The sequence below is a fragment of the Orbicella faveolata genome, unplaced genomic scaffold (assembly GCF_042242905.1).
Source record: "Orbicella faveolata isolate gen_17 unplaced genomic scaffold, um_ofav_v1 contig_12, whole genome shotgun sequence".
In the NCBI taxonomy this organism is placed as follows: Eukaryota; Metazoa; Cnidaria; class Anthozoa; order Scleractinia; family Merulinidae; genus Orbicella; species Orbicella faveolata.
In genome coordinates, this window is record NW_028301539.1 from 31,308,517 (window position 1) to 31,325,828 (window position 17,312).

Consider the following 17,312-nt stretch of genomic DNA (forward strand, 5'->3'; position numbering starts at 1 on the left):
GTTCCCCTTCGTAGCCCGCAGTCCACGGTCAGTATCCAACTGAAACCTCCAGCAACACAATTCAACATGTCCAAAAATTCATAACTTTAACTTATCTCAAATTGTCACCATCTCAAACCATCAGTGATTGCGATATTCTTAAATGTATGAAAGGCCGAATATATAATCTATGAAGCTCAAACATTTTCTCCAAACGATAGTATTATTGCACCCTTTCTTCCTGCTAACGCTTACTCTAGATAACACCTTTTACAATATCTTCATCACAGCCGAAAAGTAGCAGTAATAGATTCTGAAAATCTCCCTGGCATTCCACTCGCAACGTTTGATCCCCCAGATGATCCAGGAACGCCTACTCCTACAGAGCCACCTACACCACCACTAATTAAAGCTCCGGAGGAGCCTCCATTGGTGCCGCCTGTTGCACCAACTACTCCCACAGATGATCCAGGAACGCCTACTCCTGTAGAGGCACCTGCACCTCCACCAGTCATAGATTCTGAGGAGCCTACAGACAAGCCACCTGTTGCACCCATTGCTCCCCCAGGTGGTCCGGACATGCCTACCCCTGTAGAGCCACCAGTACCTCCAGCAATCATAGCTCCTGAGGGACCTTGGTCACCAGATGCACCAGTTATTCCACCGGATAACCCGGAAATGCCTACTCCTGTAGAGCTGCCCCCTCCTCCACCAAGTCATGGATCTTAAGGAGCCTCCTGTCATGCCATTTGGTGCGCCCATTGTTCCAGCAGATGGTCTTGACATGCCTACTTCTGGCAATCCACCTGTACCTCCACCCGTTATAGATCCTGGGGCGCCTCCAGCCATGCTATTTGATGCACTAGGTGCACCCCCAGATGATCCAGACATGCTCACCCAGGTAGAGCCACTTGCACCCGCAATCGTCATAGATCCAGAAGAGCCTCCTGTCATGCCACCAGTTGTACCAGTTGTGCTCCCAACTCCTGTAATAGATCCTGAAGAGCCCTCCATCATGCCCCCCGTAGAGCCCCCCATACCTTCAGCAGCGGAAGACCCTGTAGAACTGACGGCAATCCCACCTGTAGAGCCAGCTGCACCTCCACCTGTCATAGTTCCTGAGTAGCCTCCAGTTACGCCACCAGATGCACCAGTCGTGCTCGCTGTTGATCTAGGAATACCTTCTACTGTAGAGCCGCCTCTACCTCCACCAGGCAGGGAAGAAGAGCCTCCAGCCATTCTGCCTGTTGCACCATTTGGTAAACCAGATGATCCAGGAATGCTTGCCGCTGAAGAGCTACCTGTACTTTCACCAGCTGTAGTACCTGAGCGGCCTCCAGCAAAACCACCTGTTGCAGCCGTTGCTCCCTCAGATGATCCGGGAATGCCTACTACAGTAGAGCCACCTACACTTCCACCAGTTAAGGATCCTTAAAGATTCAGCTACACCCGAGACTTCGTCTGTTGATTTCCCTGCCATCATTACTACCAGGATTTTAGCGGCATTTTGACGTGACTGGGCAAATAATTGTGTTTGACATGTACTCAGACCTTGTCCCGCAGCGCACGCTCCTCCAACCAATTTCATATTTCCGATAGCATCGTCAACTTCCGATGCCGAACTGTATTTGCTGAAGTCAAAGGAAACGGAAGCTGATGCGCCGAATAATACTAGTCCAATGCGATATCCCGACGCCGAAATGGTGAAGCTGCCATAGACTGCCTTTATAAACGTAAGGCACAGCTGGAAATTTGCATCGCCACCTAGACTGCTGGAGGCGTCGAGCATAAAAGCCAGATCAACGGCCCCTTTTAAGAAAGCATGTAATATCTTAGACTGTTTTGTCATGAGGATTGCAGATGTTAACTTGTAAAATTTGGAGTTTCGTAATCAATCGAATCCTTCGCTCGTATAGCTGCCAAATCTAATCAAGATTAAAAGTTGACAGAGCAGACTCGCTAGGCATAGAATCACGAAACCGTTCTTCTGATCCTTCCTTTAATCATCTGATATTTAAATATAACTCTGAAGGTAATGTCTTTCCTATCTTTAGACCAACAGCAAATTTATTCTTGCCAAACTACCTTAAGCGTTCAATTTCTAGTCGTGCGATTGATCTAATGCTCTTGCTATGCACCGAACATCCCATTGTTGATTTCTAAAATGCTCTGAAGTTCCCGCGCGTTACATGTACCACCAAGGTGTCATTGTTTCGTGTAGCTTGCAAAAAAATCCATGCATCTATACCGTAGTAATGGCAAGCATTCAAAGTCTAGCTACCAAATGAACTCCAAATACAACCATCAACTGACCAAATCACAGTCTTGCTTGGCACAGAACATTATGATAGAGCAACGATTGAAAAACCTAACTAATTGTATAATGGGTGTCAGAATTGAACTGAAAATAGTAGACTAGTAAATTTATCACGATCAGCGCAAAATTTCTCTTGGAATACAGAAACGTTACGAAAGTTGCATAAAAGACAGCTATTCTGTTATGTTATACTGTCAAGGAATGTTTGGCAGTTTAAAGAAATTATTCCTCACTTAATTCAATGGTCAGCCAAGCATCGTCAGAACTATGCAAAGTCGGTAAAACTCTTGCAAGCTGTGGGGTCAGAAAATGTCTTGTATGCTGGAGTCACTGTTTAACTATTTGTCATCCAGTCCAAAATATTTATATTTACTATCCTGTAGGTAATAGTAGTTTGTGTTGCTCAGTGAAATACAACGAAAGACATTCCTCTGGTAGATAATTAATGTTATTCTAACAAATGACGGGTATCAAATGACTAGATGGACCTACCACCCACTCCTCCAGTGGCACCTCCCACAGATCCTGCGGATCCTCCTGCTCCACCAGCAGCCCCACCAGCAACCCCACCAGCAGCTCCACCAGCTGAAATCCCTCCGGCTTTTTTACATTGTTGCAAATCAATGAAAAACAAACTATTATTATGGTATGAAAAATGCACAACCTTGACTTGACGGAGCTATACCTAACCATTATAAAAATCTATATGTAAAGGTATAATAATATGCAAATCATCTGGTTAGAGCAGTTTTCAATTGTCTGGAATGTAATCAGGCGGTTTGATTCTAGCCGAGTGGTCTAATTGGTAAGTAATTGGTTTGGTTTTGGTTTTACGACATCCGTTTGAAAACCACTCTAATGGCCTTAATTAGAGCTAATTAGATTACATTTAAATAAAGTTAGAATCAAATTAAAATATCTATTAGCAGAAATTAAAATCAAAGTCCCGGCTTTAGTGTACAACATTAATAGGAAGGTCCACTCGTGGTTAGTCTCTAACGGAAAGTTATGCTAATAATTGCAAATCAAACGTTTTACCATATTTTTAAACCTGACGCCAGAGGAAGTTAGATGTTAGGGACCGTTCATTTTTTATAAGGTAGGGGGGGCTGGTGGAATTTGGGGGGGGGGGCCATGGGAAAAAAAATGGCTTTCGAGGGGGGCGCCATCCCAAAAAAATAAGGGAAAAAGGAGGGGGTCACGTGAAGTATTTTAGTAAAACTTCAAAATGGCATAATGTTTGAATATCAAAAAAATTGCTATAGAATAAACATAGAAGGCAGGATACAAGCTTTCCTTCTGCTTTAAAAAAAAACGTTTGGCGACAAAAAGCATTTGTAGCTGCTGAAAAGGAGTATTTAACACTGTTATTTTCGAATGCAACTTTCACTGGCACTCATCTTCATCTTCGCTGTCGTCGAGTTCTTCGTCGCCGCTTGTGCTGCTATGGGAGTCTCTTTCACCAATGCTGCAAGAAGCAGCAATGCTTTCCGTCAGAGTGTACTCTTCAGGGTACATGAAGGTGTAAACATAATCCTGACTTCCTGCTCAAGGTTTGTGGTGATTCTGCTTCTTGCAGCATTGGTGAAATAATTCCCTTCCAAGAGCTGTGTGATGTATGGCCCATCTCTTCTAAATAACGACGTGGCAACATCCTCAACTTTAATACACTCTTCCGGGACGGCCGTTCTAGGAGGGGTACACAAGACATTGTGGAAGATCATTTCCTAGCGGGTTTCCAACACAGATTCCATGAACTCGTTGGACGTTGTTTTCAATCCGCTTCCTCTTTCTTTCATTTGACTTTCTGCGGTTTTCTTTTTTCCTTCTCCTTTTGTTGATGTGCTGTTTGAGTATGCCCTTGAATATGCTGTTATAATTGCTCTTCTTATTTTCTAGTGCTTCCATGTCCTGCGTGACCTTCGTCAACTTAGCTTCTATACATTTGATCTGTTTTACATTAAAACTGTGGGCAAATTCTTCGCCCTGCTTTAATTTAACAATGTGTTTCACACAACACATTAACAGATTTCCAGTTTTTTCACAACACTTCGTACTTGGTTCAGTATCACAATGCAGGAGCAAGGAAAGACTCTGTTCCAGGCCACTGTTACTTCCCTAAGATTGAGAAGTTTATGAATGAGCACTATGAGGAGGGGGAGAACTACAGGGAGTTTCAAAAGTTGTCCTGTCAAGAAAAGGTAGGAGAAATTTGTTCTTCTTGTTGTGAATGGACTGGACCACCCATAGAAAGATACCCTAAACCAGTTCCTGACCATTCCTGCCTACCGGAATACCACTACCTCTCCTACCAGAAGGGCGTGATCCAGATGACTGGCAGCCAAGGGTCCAAGCGAAGAAAGAGCATGGAAGTGGCAGGCTGGTTTTATCTGACCCGGAGAGCGTTGCTCTCTTTGCAGATAGGTTTATTGTCAAATCAAAGTTTGTGGTGGATTATCTTCAGCATCTTGAAGTGCTGGAATTTAAAAGGAAAAAGAGAGCAGAAGAAAAGGCAAAGTTAAGTAGGGACGCAAAAAATAAATCATATGAGGATTATCCTTGGACTGAGTTGTGCGAAGATCTAACCAAGCTTAAAAAGCTATGTGTTCCAGAACTAAACAAGTACTTGAACCACCATGGGCTGAAGCAGCATTTGAAAAGCAGCAAGAGTGAGAAAGTAAATGCAATTGTAAGACATTCATGCTTGCAGCAGAAGAGTCCTCTCAGAGCTGGCCAACAAACACTGAGAAATGCCAGGACATTGACACAAAATGACAACAGGGCAAGTGCTGATAGCAGTGAAACGGATGAAAGTGACAATGATGAGTGTGACAGTGATGCCATTGACTCTGGGGGAGAAGGTGACTCAAGTGACGTCATTCTTGCATTCATCAATTCAGATGAGGAAGATGCCAATGAGAGGCCAAATGTCACACGCTCAGGGCGAGCCATAACTAGGAGATCCGAAATCGACTTCTCTTTCTTTTGATTTGTTTTCTAAACAACAGCTCTCTGTAGTATAGGGATTGTAAATATTGTCTTCATAGTGAGCACAATAACGTGAAGTAGGGGGATAATAGAGAAATATTAAAAAAGTTGAAATCTAAATATTGTTTGTTCAATTTTTTTTTTTTTTGGGGGGGGGGTCATCCCAAAAAATGACCGCTATAAGGGGGGGCCATGTGAAAAAAATTGGTAAGCTGAGGGGGGGTCATGCGATTTTTAAATGGTGCTTCCCAAATCCCACCAGCTTCCCCTCCCTCATTAAAAATGAACGGTCCCTTAGGTTCGCTTCTAAATAAAAGGGCTTTTTTTCTCACTCATTCTTCCGTTACGAAACATTAGTGTATTCCTTAATTTCGATTCTTACCTGTTCTAATTAGGCTGATGAACTGCTGCGAAAATCCAGACAATTCTGCAAAAGAGGACACTGAAAGAAAATAATCGGGTGACGAGGCCATAGCTGTCATTTGCTCTTTTTCAAAGCTATCTCCCATACCAAGACAGAGAATTTTGACACCAGTCTGTTTCAGTGCACTAGCCGAGCTTGTTACAGAGTCTGTAGATTTTCCTGCCATCATTACTACCAGCAGACGCGCAGTAACGCTCACCCCAGCTGCTGCTCCTCCAGCGGCGGCACCACCGGCGACCCCGCCGCCTGCAGTTGCACCGCCTCCGCCAGCGCTTACAAACAGAGATGATTGACATTTGGAAAGTCCTGCTCCTGCGGCACATGATCCTCCAACTAGTTTTACCTGCGTAAAAAAAGCACAATTTTAGTAATTTCAATTTAATTTATTGGACGCTGGCGTTAGGTTCTCTGTAATTCCCACTGTACGGCAGAGATGCAGCACAGACCACGTGAGTTTTTGTTAGGGAGTAGACAGAACTGCCAAATGTTACCGAGTACAGGCTTCGTTAATTTAACCTATTTTTAGACATAAACTTTTAGATTTATATCTTACGCACCTGACCCAAAGCACCATCAAGGTCTGAGATTGATGAATATTTGTTGAAATCGAATACAACTTGGGAGGAACTTCCAAAGAGAACCAAAGCGAATCGTATTCCACCTCCCATACCAAAGACATGAAATACAGTCTTGATAAATTCGATACACAACTTGAAGTTCGCTTCTCCTTCTAGACTGTCGGAAGCGTCCAGCATGAAGGCCAAATCACACGAACCTACAAAATAGTTTAACATTTCTTTTTTTACTGAAATAACTAAGGTGCGATTTGCTTTCTTAAGAGTTTCTTAAAGGATTCACCAGGAAAGTAGTCGATTACATAGCTTTTTGAAACGATTAGCAATGAAAGTGCCCTGGGAACAGTTCCTTACCATTGCAATTCGGACTCGAATATTGTATCAGTTGTTTGAAATGACTAAATAACGTTTATTGTTTTCAAACGATTAAAAGCGCGGATTACGGATCACTTAATTAAATGATGCCACTAAGATCCTGGATCAAAATTATAGAATGCTTATTCTGTTATAAATATAAATTTAAGAATGCTTGTTCTCTTTAACAAATAGATTTCATGTTTCGGTGCGTCTATTGAGTAACTGATTACGGATGACATGAAAACGCGGTAAGAAAAAACAAGTGGCACAGGAGGCGCCAAATTCTGACACTTGTGTGATCAATTATTGAACAGACGCACGGCATCATGGAATCTACTTTTTAATTTCACAAAGAAACAACACCAAAAATGTTAATGACGTCATCTATGCGTCTGACCTACAATTGATCATAAGTAAGAACTGATCAAAATGCGAGAATGATTTGACTCATTATATAAATTGGGTATAAGAGCACATTTATGTAACCTGAGCAGTACTTTTTCATCCGATTCGTTCCTTTTAAAGCGCTAATGAATTTTACAAAGTTATTTTAGACGGAAAAAGAGACTTTATACCTCCACCTCCACCTCCACTGACGCTGATGCCACCGGCTAAAAAAACGAAAAAGATAAACAAACGAAATAAGCATAAACAAATAAGCAAGTAGGAAAAAAATCACTTTAATTTCGTACTTCTCAATGTGAGACCTTAATTAAGTATGATGGAAGGATAGTGTTATTCATAGTATGAATGAAAGAACTATCCTTATCAAAATTAGAGATTACAAACAGAGCAATTGATTTGAACTATAACATGGAAGTATTCTGTGAGTCTAAGAAGCAATATCTGCTAAAATGTGATTTCGTAGAGTGCGTTAGCAAAGTTTATTAATTATAAGGGGGCTATACTGAATGAATTGATTATGACTACAGTTAAGAGTAGATTTATAGCTTTCAGTAAACTTGAAAACAGCATCTTGTGTACCATGAATTGAACTTAAGCGTGCATGCATTCCTTTAAAACACAGAATTGTCTCAGTAGTTCTTTAGGGAACTTTCAGGGTTTTCATGATAGTTATAGTTTGGGGGTGATAAGTTGATTTTTGTGTTGCCGCACTCTGCAGAAATCGATAGCTCACATGACTGGCATCACACAGGCCACATGAACACGATATATAAAATCTTGTCTATTTATACTTTACGTTTTGATCCGCTGTGTCGTCACACGAATATGGTTACTGAAAATGTTGAGTGAAACAACTGATTTACTCTTAAAATCGACTCATTCCAAGGAAACTCCAAAAACGCAATTTCTGCATCGCTTTGCAAACACTGTCTGGCAGGATCAGGTGTTTGCGAGAGGAGGCAGGGCTGCTATACAAGAAGCCACCTACATGTACCTACGTCATTTCACAGTTCATCAGTGTATAAAGAAACAAATATCTACCAACTTCCTAAATACTAAGCAAAGAAATCTTAGTTTAATAACAAAGAAGTAAAATTGTCGCAAAATCGCCTTGACATCGTATCGTACCTTTTGATATAAGGCCGGTGATGCTCCCACTTATACCAGCTAAACCGCTGTACGAGGTAGTCGTTTGAACATAAGAAGAAGAAAATGCCATAGCGGTAAGCTGTGACTGAACGAATGAGCTTCCCATTCCAACAGCAATTATTTTGACTCCAGCTGATTTCAAGGACTCAGCAGCACCTGCAACGTCGTCAGATGAACTTCCAGCCATTAGAACAATCAAGACACGTGCTTTCCCTCCTGCGTCGCCCTCAAATAGTGCCGATTTACATTGAGAAAGAGCAGCGCCTGCAGCACAGCCACCACCAATGAGCGTGACACTGGAGCAGGCTGAGTCAACTTCCGAGATCGAAGTATACTGGCTAAATCCAAAGACGACCTGAAAGGGACATCGTGTTGCGTTCCTTGTGTAAATGAGGTCTATCTCGTTTACAGTATTGTTTCAATGAGCCACGCAACACATTCCATTAATATTTAACAAACAGATTCCATGTTGCCGTGTGTCTGTTCATTAATAGATCCCAGATGACGTCAAAATGTGGTAAGAACAAAAAAGTGACACACGAGGCGATAGCCGAGTGTGTCACTGATGTTCTTACCACATTTTTGACGTCTTCTGTGATCTATTACTGAACAGACGCACAGCAACATGGAATCTATTTGCTTTATATAACGAAACAACTACTACACAAAAAGCTTTTTTTATTTCAAAATCTTTCAATATAACTCGAAGGCCGACCTTTGCCCACTTTGGCGAACACGAATATAGCCATTTGACGTAATCTATTGTCTATACAAATTGAAGCAATCTCATTGGTTGCTATGCGTAACAAAGAATTGTGATTGGTCCAGGAAAATCACGCCACTGTCAAACTTGACTCGAGCGTCGCTTCTCGTGGAATGAAAACTTACAGCAAAAGCAGAATTGAACTGCGAAATCTACAAATCTTAAAGAAAATGCTGAATAAGTCAAGTCAGTTTTTATCATCAGAGCAGCCCTGTGAGCCGAAAAGCTTGGATGTTGCCTCCAATATTGCAGGAGTTGAAAAACTACGCTCGGAAAACTTGCGGCTGCAGTCAACCTGGAGGCCATTTGATTCGAGTTTTGAATGAAAGGAGCGTCAGTGATGGTGGAAATTTGTGTCCTCTGTGGTTGGTGATTCTCAAATCAGTTTGAAATAGTGTCCGAGACACCTTTTAGCTGCGATACAGTTGGGCGTGAGCTGTAGTGAGCTATACTTTGCTCGCTGCTGTGCCCTGAAACGGACTGGAACATTCGCATCGGAAAGCAAGGTTATGCGTTTATTTTAACTGATTTTAAGAAGTGTTTTTGATGTTTCATTCCAGACAATCACTGTGTCAACAATTATTTTGAGACTGAGAAAAGTTCAATGTTTTAAATAAATTAATCTCATAAACATTTTGTTTATTGGGTTTGTTAAATTTGAGATAAAGCAATGGTTTTGGGCTTACCAAGACTAATTTTGTGTTTGGTTTAGTCTCGCTCGACTGCCGACTGAGACTGCTTGAGTACTTTTTCTGAGTCATTTTCTAAAACAGAAACGGCTTTATCTTGCTTCTTCCTGCTAGACTATGCTTCTGGTACCTGTTCAATGCCTGGAAAAGACTTTCTTGTACCTTATCTTTTGCCCAGTCATGTAAAATATTATCTAAATTCTCAAGACTTTCAGCCATTTTGAAACACAGAGGGAAAAACTTTGAAATGATGACGCCAATCGTGCATCTGTCCTCTAATAGATCATAGGCGAGAACCAATCAAAATGCGAGAATAACTTGGGTTATTATATAAAGTGTGATAGATCGCAGAAATTGACGCATGTCGAGTAAGGACTAAAGATATATACGAACCTCTCAAACTAATAGTGGTTTCCCTTCGCTACCATTTTACTTCCAGATTTCTAGGCTGGAACTGCCCGATTTTCCAAACCAATTTTCATATCACATGCAGGTTCGAAAAATCGGAATTTCACTGTAGATGAACTATTCATTTGGACATGAAACATGTCTCAGGAGAGTCACAACCTCAAGTAGTTTCCTAATATAGTGATCATTTGTTATAGCCACATACCTTGACACTGCTGCCAAACGCCACTAATCCGTATCGTACTCCGCCGCCGATGGTAAAGGAGTGGAAAATACTGATGACAAACTTAATTACAAGTTGGAAGTTTGCGTCTCCACCTATACTAGATGACGCATCCACCATGAACGCCAGGTCGCATCCAGCTAGAAATAAATATCAGTGGTTTCAAAGACAATTGAAAGATGTCATTTGGACTAAACAGGTATAACTTCACAAAGCAGTTTCTATTTTACTACTGCATTATAAAGTTTCCATTTTACGGGTTTTTTGTCAAGAGATCTTCATCACATAGAATTTATATAGGCCTCGTTTATTTGTCTAGAAAACTAAAGGGACATACTTACCTCCTCCTGAGGCACCCACTGCTCCACCGGCTAAATAAATGAGTCATTGAAAAAACAGCCGTTAGTGAATAGTGCTCAGCTATATTTTAAACAACAACGCAATAAACTTTTCGGAACAGTACAGGCGTTCGAGAAGTAAGTGATACTGAGTAAGTGATAGAAGTAAGTGTAACGTTGTATGCGGATGGTTCGGGAATTCATCATCGAGTTGTATTTCGTAGAGGTATTGTCAATTCGTGTAGATTTTTAAGGTCTTCTCTGAGCCTCTCGTGATGGCCAGGCCAACGTGATATATGCCAGTCGCACATGCGTCGTGTAGGCGGGTCATTGTCACGCAACCGTCTTGTTCCGTCTCACGCGTAAATCACTCACCGCCAGCTCCGGTGGAACCTGATGAACTTGTAGAACCTCCATTAATCGAACCAGAAACAGAACTACCGCCAGCGGACATTCCTCCTGACGAGCTGCTTCCGCCGGAGGTGGTGGTGGTCTGAGTCACTTGCATGCTGCCGCTTCGTCGGTTTGCAAGACTGTTCATGAAGTCCCTTTGCATGTCTCTTACTGTAAGTTAGGGAATTGGCTTCAACAAATTGTGACCACCTCAAAAGCTTTGGGCTACTTTAAAGGATGGATCTCAACAACCGGAGACTTCCATTTCTTACAGACAGGTAAGGTGTGCGCAAAAGAAAACGGGGATTTTCTCACGTAAACAATGAGCTCATGTTTGGAGATGAAAGTCATTTATTACATGAATGGGCATAAGAACTTTACATTGCTGCATCCCAACTTTTGCTGAAGATGTAAAAAATTTTAACAGTCCTCTCTTTTCATAGTTTTACAAATTACCATTAGAAAATAAGAATAATAATATGTACTTACTGGTTCCTTCAGCGACAGCCTTAACAGCAGCTGTAAAAATATTGAAAATAATTTTTTTTTTCACTGCGCTGTACTGTACTGAACTGTAATTTATCACATTGCATTACATTGCATTGCACTGCTTTCAATGCATCGGATAGTAGTTCGATGTACAAATCACTCGTAATACCACTAATTACGAGGAAATTCAAATGTTGTTTTGTACTGCTGGATGAATCGATCAACAATCCCTGGGCATTCCAGATGACAAAAGTCATTTGCTTTGTTAAACCTCCATCATTGCTTGTCAACCGCGATACCTACTGTAACCTTACTTTCAGTTGAAGGGGTTGAGATTATTATTAATTTTCTATACCCACTAATTAGATACAGGCTCTTACCTTTACACAACCTTTCTTGCATTGCCTTTACTATAGTTTCCATTTGTGGAAAATCAACAGTAAATACGTGCTCTTCTTTTGGATCACTTGCCATAACTTCTAGCTGGTCTATTTTAAAGTTTTTCCCCAGTCCCACCGTGAATATAATTACCCCAGTGCTTTTCAGTGCATCAGAAGGTGTTACTACGTCGTCGTTGGAAGCACCGTCAGTCAAAACGATAAGCACGCGAGGAACATCAGGTCTAACGTTGTTAAATAGTTTGTCTGCCGCCATTGTCAGTCCTGCGCCAGTTCTCGTCGTGTAACCAGGATATTTAATGTTATCAATTGCTTTCTCAATTTCTTGCTCCGTTTTATACCGAGTAAAGTCAAATTGCAATTCACTTTGAGACGAAAACAGAATCACTCCTACTCTTGTATCCGTTGGAGAAATAACAAAAGCTTTTGTCAGAGATGTTACAAATTCCTTGCACTTTTGAAAATTTCCTTTTCCGTACATCTCTACGCTTCCGGAACCATCTATCAGAAATCCAAGGTCTACTTGGGTTTTGCAAGCTAAGACAAATAAAACGTATTTAATGAACAGACAACATTGTAAATGGATGATAGATACACTTTTTAGTTAGAGTGATTTGCTTCGTAACAAACGACTACAGTCACCAAACGGTTCTTGAGCAAATGATTGGATGAATTCCATATCGCAGCTACGAATTCAGGTCAGTCTACGAGGCAGTATACTACTTTGTTTGTCATGTTTGTTTGTCCTGTCAGTTTGTGTTTGCTTATCGATATCTTAAACTTAACAATGGTGACTTTTAGATCCAAGTTTCCCTCGATAGGCGAACCGCTAGGGGTCTGTGACGACAAGTGACTAGTACTGAACGTCACGTTTGAGCTCGACTTGCAACAAGAAGAAGGTTCTCACGAAAGTCATTTACGTCAGGCTTCATTGCCTTGATATTTTGTTTTTTGCCACGTACAAATGATGAAATTGAATAAAGTAACCGGACCCTTTTCTACAAATTGGTTATAATTTTTAGGCAAATAAGCAATTTTCTAGCCTTTTGATGTTGTATGTGGAAATGCACCGCGATAGTCATTGGAAATTCACGAAGTTTTATTTCTTTAGAGAGCTACACATGCTAGAAAACGAACATTTTTTTCAAAATTGGCGTAATTTTGACAATTTCTAATGTATTGACAGGATGATTTATATTCGCTCTAATTTACTGCAATTTAAATCGACTGACAGCGGAACGGGGGAAAGGAAAACGTCTAACTTCAAACTGCATGCAGTCAGACGTTTGCCCTAAACGTGGATCTAAAGGTCCCTAATATGTATGTAGTTTCACTTGTCTCTGTAACGCTCTTGGTTTGAAGCTTGTTTGATTGGTTTCCAAATGTAAGGTTACACTTCTTGACAGCAGCAATATCGACATGAATAATGTTTGAGCTGCCACCATGCATTCTTCGATAGTATTATAAAATTTTACCTTTTACTGAGGAGCCATCAAACGGTCTTGGAACGAAATTTTGTGCAGCGAAATGTCTTTTCACTCCTAGGTGACTAGATGAAGTTTGTAAGTGAGATTTTCCTTTCCAGTGAAGTTTGTGTCTTTTTACCACAGGACGTCGCTTATAACCCATTTGGTTTGGGAGTTTCGTAGAATAATTTTCTTTCAGTCCAATTCTCTCGATGAAAAACCTGCTTGCAGCGTTTTGACCTTTCCGTGCTGAAAATAAAGAAATACATGTCTATCTATGAACAGCAATTTTGTACTGACTCATTTCTTTCAACAGGTGGTCCGCACCATAGCTATATATTTCCAAGCAGCTTGCATATTGAAGCTGCTACAAAATTATTTAAACCAAACGATCTTACGTTTAGGCTCATTTAACAAATAAAGCTTTACGTTATAGTACAGCTTCAGTTAACCTGACAAGTTAGTTCCAGTGAATGAAACTGGCGTACACAGTAATGATTGACGAATAATAAAACCAGAGCAGATCTGCCAGGTTTTGAAACCTTCGTTACACAATAGGACAAAGGGTATAAAACGTAAATCATTATTTGCTTGTAATGGGAAGCGAGCTGTTGTAAAGCTGTCACATCACTGTCAAATTGCGATTGGTTGTTATTCTTTTTTCTTTTTTTTCTTTCTCAGTGGAATTATGTACGGTTTGCTTTAGGTCTTAAGAACTAAATATGACCGCAACAACTAAATTTTTTTTAGTACTTCTGCAGTGTATGCAATACTCCCCAGGGTGGAAAAATTCTAAAAAAATGGCAACCACGGCAGCCATTAAAACAAAGATATTTCCTTCAGAACCACCAAATTCCAAATTAAAATAGCAAACAGTTATACATACATTGTAAATAACGACCATCAAAAGCGGCTTCAATATAATTCTGACACTGGTTATACCGGACTCGACGCTTGATCGAGCACGAGGGCACCATAGCAGGAATATACTTGAATAAAACTGCGCCTACTTCCTGAAATATTACATATTAAGCTGTGGTTTTATGGGGCTCTTTCACTATAATGTTCAAACTCTCTTTCGCTATAATGTTTCTTGGGCCGTAAACGGTGACACAAATTTAACATACAGTCGCTATAGAAAATGTGCTATACTTAGTGACCTCGTTGAAAAACCCTAAAGCTGTTACTACGTATATTATACTAGACATAAATATCATGTATTTTATAGGGGAAATTACGTAACCTTATATGAAATACGATACATGATAATAAGCTGTAACTTGATCCTAGCAGCCTGGATGAGTTAACGATTTACAGTCCTAGCTAAACCCATCGTCATTAAAAAATAATCACATCGCATCTCTAAGAGCAAACTTATCCTTACCATCTTGACCTTACCTCCTTTTAAACCACGAGAAGCTGTTGAAAGCTCAACGCCGATGAGAATATTCCACATGAAAATAAAAAAGTTAACATTCATTCCTGTAGAGGAAAGAATAATAATTATTACCTGCTACGTCAAAACAAATCGTGCAGTGAATACAACTAGCGCATTCGTAACTGTTAATATCGCTGAGATTTCTCCATGAACGAATATCATTAAATGACACTTATTTGACCGGTACCACTTACTTGAACTCAAGGTAAGTTCACGTCGACAAGGTTCCTCCTTCGTTCGTTTCTAAACTCTAATCGGGGTTCATTTACAACATGATGGAGTTTTGCTTTGCTCGGTGCTTTGTCTTCAGAAGTTTAAATTATAACAAAGCTTTGAACAACAATGCATATTTGATCGCGCTGTTGTTTCAGAAGGCGACACTGGCGCCTCGCTGAGAACAAGTGTATTGGTTTAGTTAAAGACTCAGCGACTGAGTGGTCTTGCAGGTAGGTGAATGTAACTCAATCTTGTATTGGCAAGGTGGTCTTTTATTGGTGTCGAAGCGTGTTGACATTGCACGGGTGGTTAACTTTTCAAACCTGCAACAATTACGCCAAAAACGATCCATCATTCACTAAGAGGAAAGAATCAAGCATTTTGTAGTGGAATTAGTGCAATTGGGATCCTTGATAATTGCGGCAAGTGCCTACATTTGTTTTATGTGTATGTGGGTTATCCTCCCTATTGACTGTAGGAAACATTCAAAGTTCGGCTGTACTCCATGGTGATGTCACCGCTTTTCACAGCTTCATAACCGGACGCGGGAGCGCGGCGGAAATCGAGCCTTCAGCTCGTCCTCGCCATTTCTACGATTAACTCGACTTCAAAATTGGTTTCTGATTGATCTAGTTTCTTTTTTTATGCTGGATGACGTAATGGTAAGATCGACAGATCTGTGTCGTTCTCGGTCGAAAGTATTGCCCGGCTGTCATTAAATATATCGGTTCTCAACTTTTATTTACGACTGTTTCTCTCAAGCGTTTTTGCTCTTCAAAACGTGTCGAGGAAATTCCTACATTAATTTATGGGCAAAGTTATTACAGTGGTTTGTATTTAACAGGCTACAATGGACTTATGCATCAATAACCACCTAAAACGAGTTCGAATTCCAGTGGAGTCTACATGGTTAGATTTACTGCCCCTCGCGTTCTTGTGGGGTAGATACTTGACCCGAGGCTTTCAATTTTTGTCAGTGGAGCGATATCCAACATGTCCCTCGAACAAACACAAGCCGTTAATTTCAGTTGACTCAGCCCACCCAGTGTTCGCGGTGACACGCCATAGAAACGCTCTATCAATACGATCGCCGAAGACCTGGATTGAATCATCTCCTACTACAGCAGAAATGATTTCCCAAAAAGAATCCTCAAAACGACCCGGAAGAAACGAAAACATATCTTACTACCAATGGTAGTGACGTTCTCCGATCGATGATCAAAAAATTCTCGTATATGCTATTGCTTTTTGAAAACCCATCCGGGTATTTCTTATAAAGAGCAAACAATTAACAGCATAGTTAAATTTCGAAGCCAGGCCCGCTGATGCAACTAAAACGACAGATACTCAGATTGATTTATAATTCTCAATATTCTACTTAATTTTCAATTTATTTGGACGTTCTGGTACAAACTATCCGCATTTCTAATGCCAGAGACGAACTTAATTAAGAAGAGCTTATTTAAGTACTATGACTTTAATTAAATCAACTCAAGCGGAAAACTCTCTCAGTGCTACTTGTTGCACGGTACTAATAATGACAACTGGCAAATCAATTCCCACCGGTTGGCTCGCCCTTTAGGGTTACCGCTTCAAAGCTCCAAACTGGATGTATAAAGACAGTGTTAAAAAAAAATACGTTCCTTTGCACCAAACGAGCTGTACATCGTACATGTGATTTTACTACTCCTAAAAAGACCTGAACACTCAGTCCAAGCATAGTTAATAGAGGGGAATGGTTATGAAGCCCGACAAACGTCAAAGAATCAAAAAAAGATGTAAAGATTTGAATAAATATACCTAATTGGCCACTCCCAATTGGGGCTTTTCAGGACCAATGTAAACAAACAATGATAAATAAATATTCAAATAGACATAACTAGGTTAAGAATCCCAATTGGCGGGAGGCAGACCAGTTGGCTATTTACAAGCACAGCCGAGAAGTTGAACTCGGAGCTCCCGAGAACAACATCATTTAGCAGATAACAGAGTGGAGGAAAAAAAAAAAACACCTTGCATTCCTTTTTATTTTTACATCGCCTATTTTGCAGGAAAAAAAAAAAAAAAACGTTAAGCAAATCGAAGTATCCATTAACACTTTTTTCATAAATTCGGACATGATATTTCAAGTAGTCATTTCGATGAACATTGTATGTTACGGAAGGAAAGAATGCTTCCCTTTTTGCTGTTATTACAATATTACCACATTAAATTAACTGTGTGGGTGTAACTGAGTTAGATTGAAACTTGGTGGAAATTTCAATGCCACCTAAGGCTTTAATGACGCGGGTTATTTT

At 40.5% G+C, this 17,312-nt stretch overlaps 1 protein-coding gene across 1 annotated transcript; it reads right to left on the bottom strand.

Moving 5' to 3' along the window:
• Positions 1 to 1,348: 1,348 nt before the first annotated feature.
• LOC110040325 (von Willebrand factor A domain-containing protein 2-like) lies at positions 1,349 to 15,248 on the bottom strand. The gene is made up of 14 exons (XM_089277658.1): positions 14,994 to 15,248; positions 14,760 to 14,843; positions 13,371 to 13,610; positions 11,878 to 12,432; positions 11,498 to 11,527; positions 10,991 to 11,179; positions 10,619 to 10,648; positions 10,260 to 10,417; positions 8,174 to 8,549; positions 7,216 to 7,251; positions 6,266 to 6,483; positions 5,667 to 6,051; positions 2,789 to 2,896; positions 1,349 to 1,788 (listed from the first exon to the last, which is right to left on the bottom strand). Exons 2-14 carry the CDS (start codon positions 14,839 to 14,841, stop codon positions 1,349 to 1,351), a joined length of 2,847 nt encoding a protein of 948 aa, XP_089133784.1. The 5' UTR covers positions 14,842 to 14,843; positions 14,994 to 15,248.
• Positions 15,249 to 17,312: the final 2,064 nt, after the last annotated feature.

What these genes read in the sequence shown, in the direction of transcription:
- LOC110040325 (XM_089277658.1), bottom strand. Translation starts at nt 14,841, where the DNA reads ATGAATGTTAACTTTTTTATTTTCATGTGGAATATTCTCATCGGCGTT. An exon ending in GCAAGAAAGGTTGTGTAAAG is followed by an intron (nt 11,528 to 11,877) that starts GTAAGAGCCTGT and finishes ATATTTTTACAG; the next exon opens with CTGCTGTTAAGGCTGTCGCT. An exon ending in TGCCACTGGAGGAGTGGGTG is followed by an intron (nt 1,789 to 2,788) that starts GTAGGTCCATCT and finishes CTTTCTTAAAAG; the next exon opens with GGGCCGTTGATCTGGCTTTT.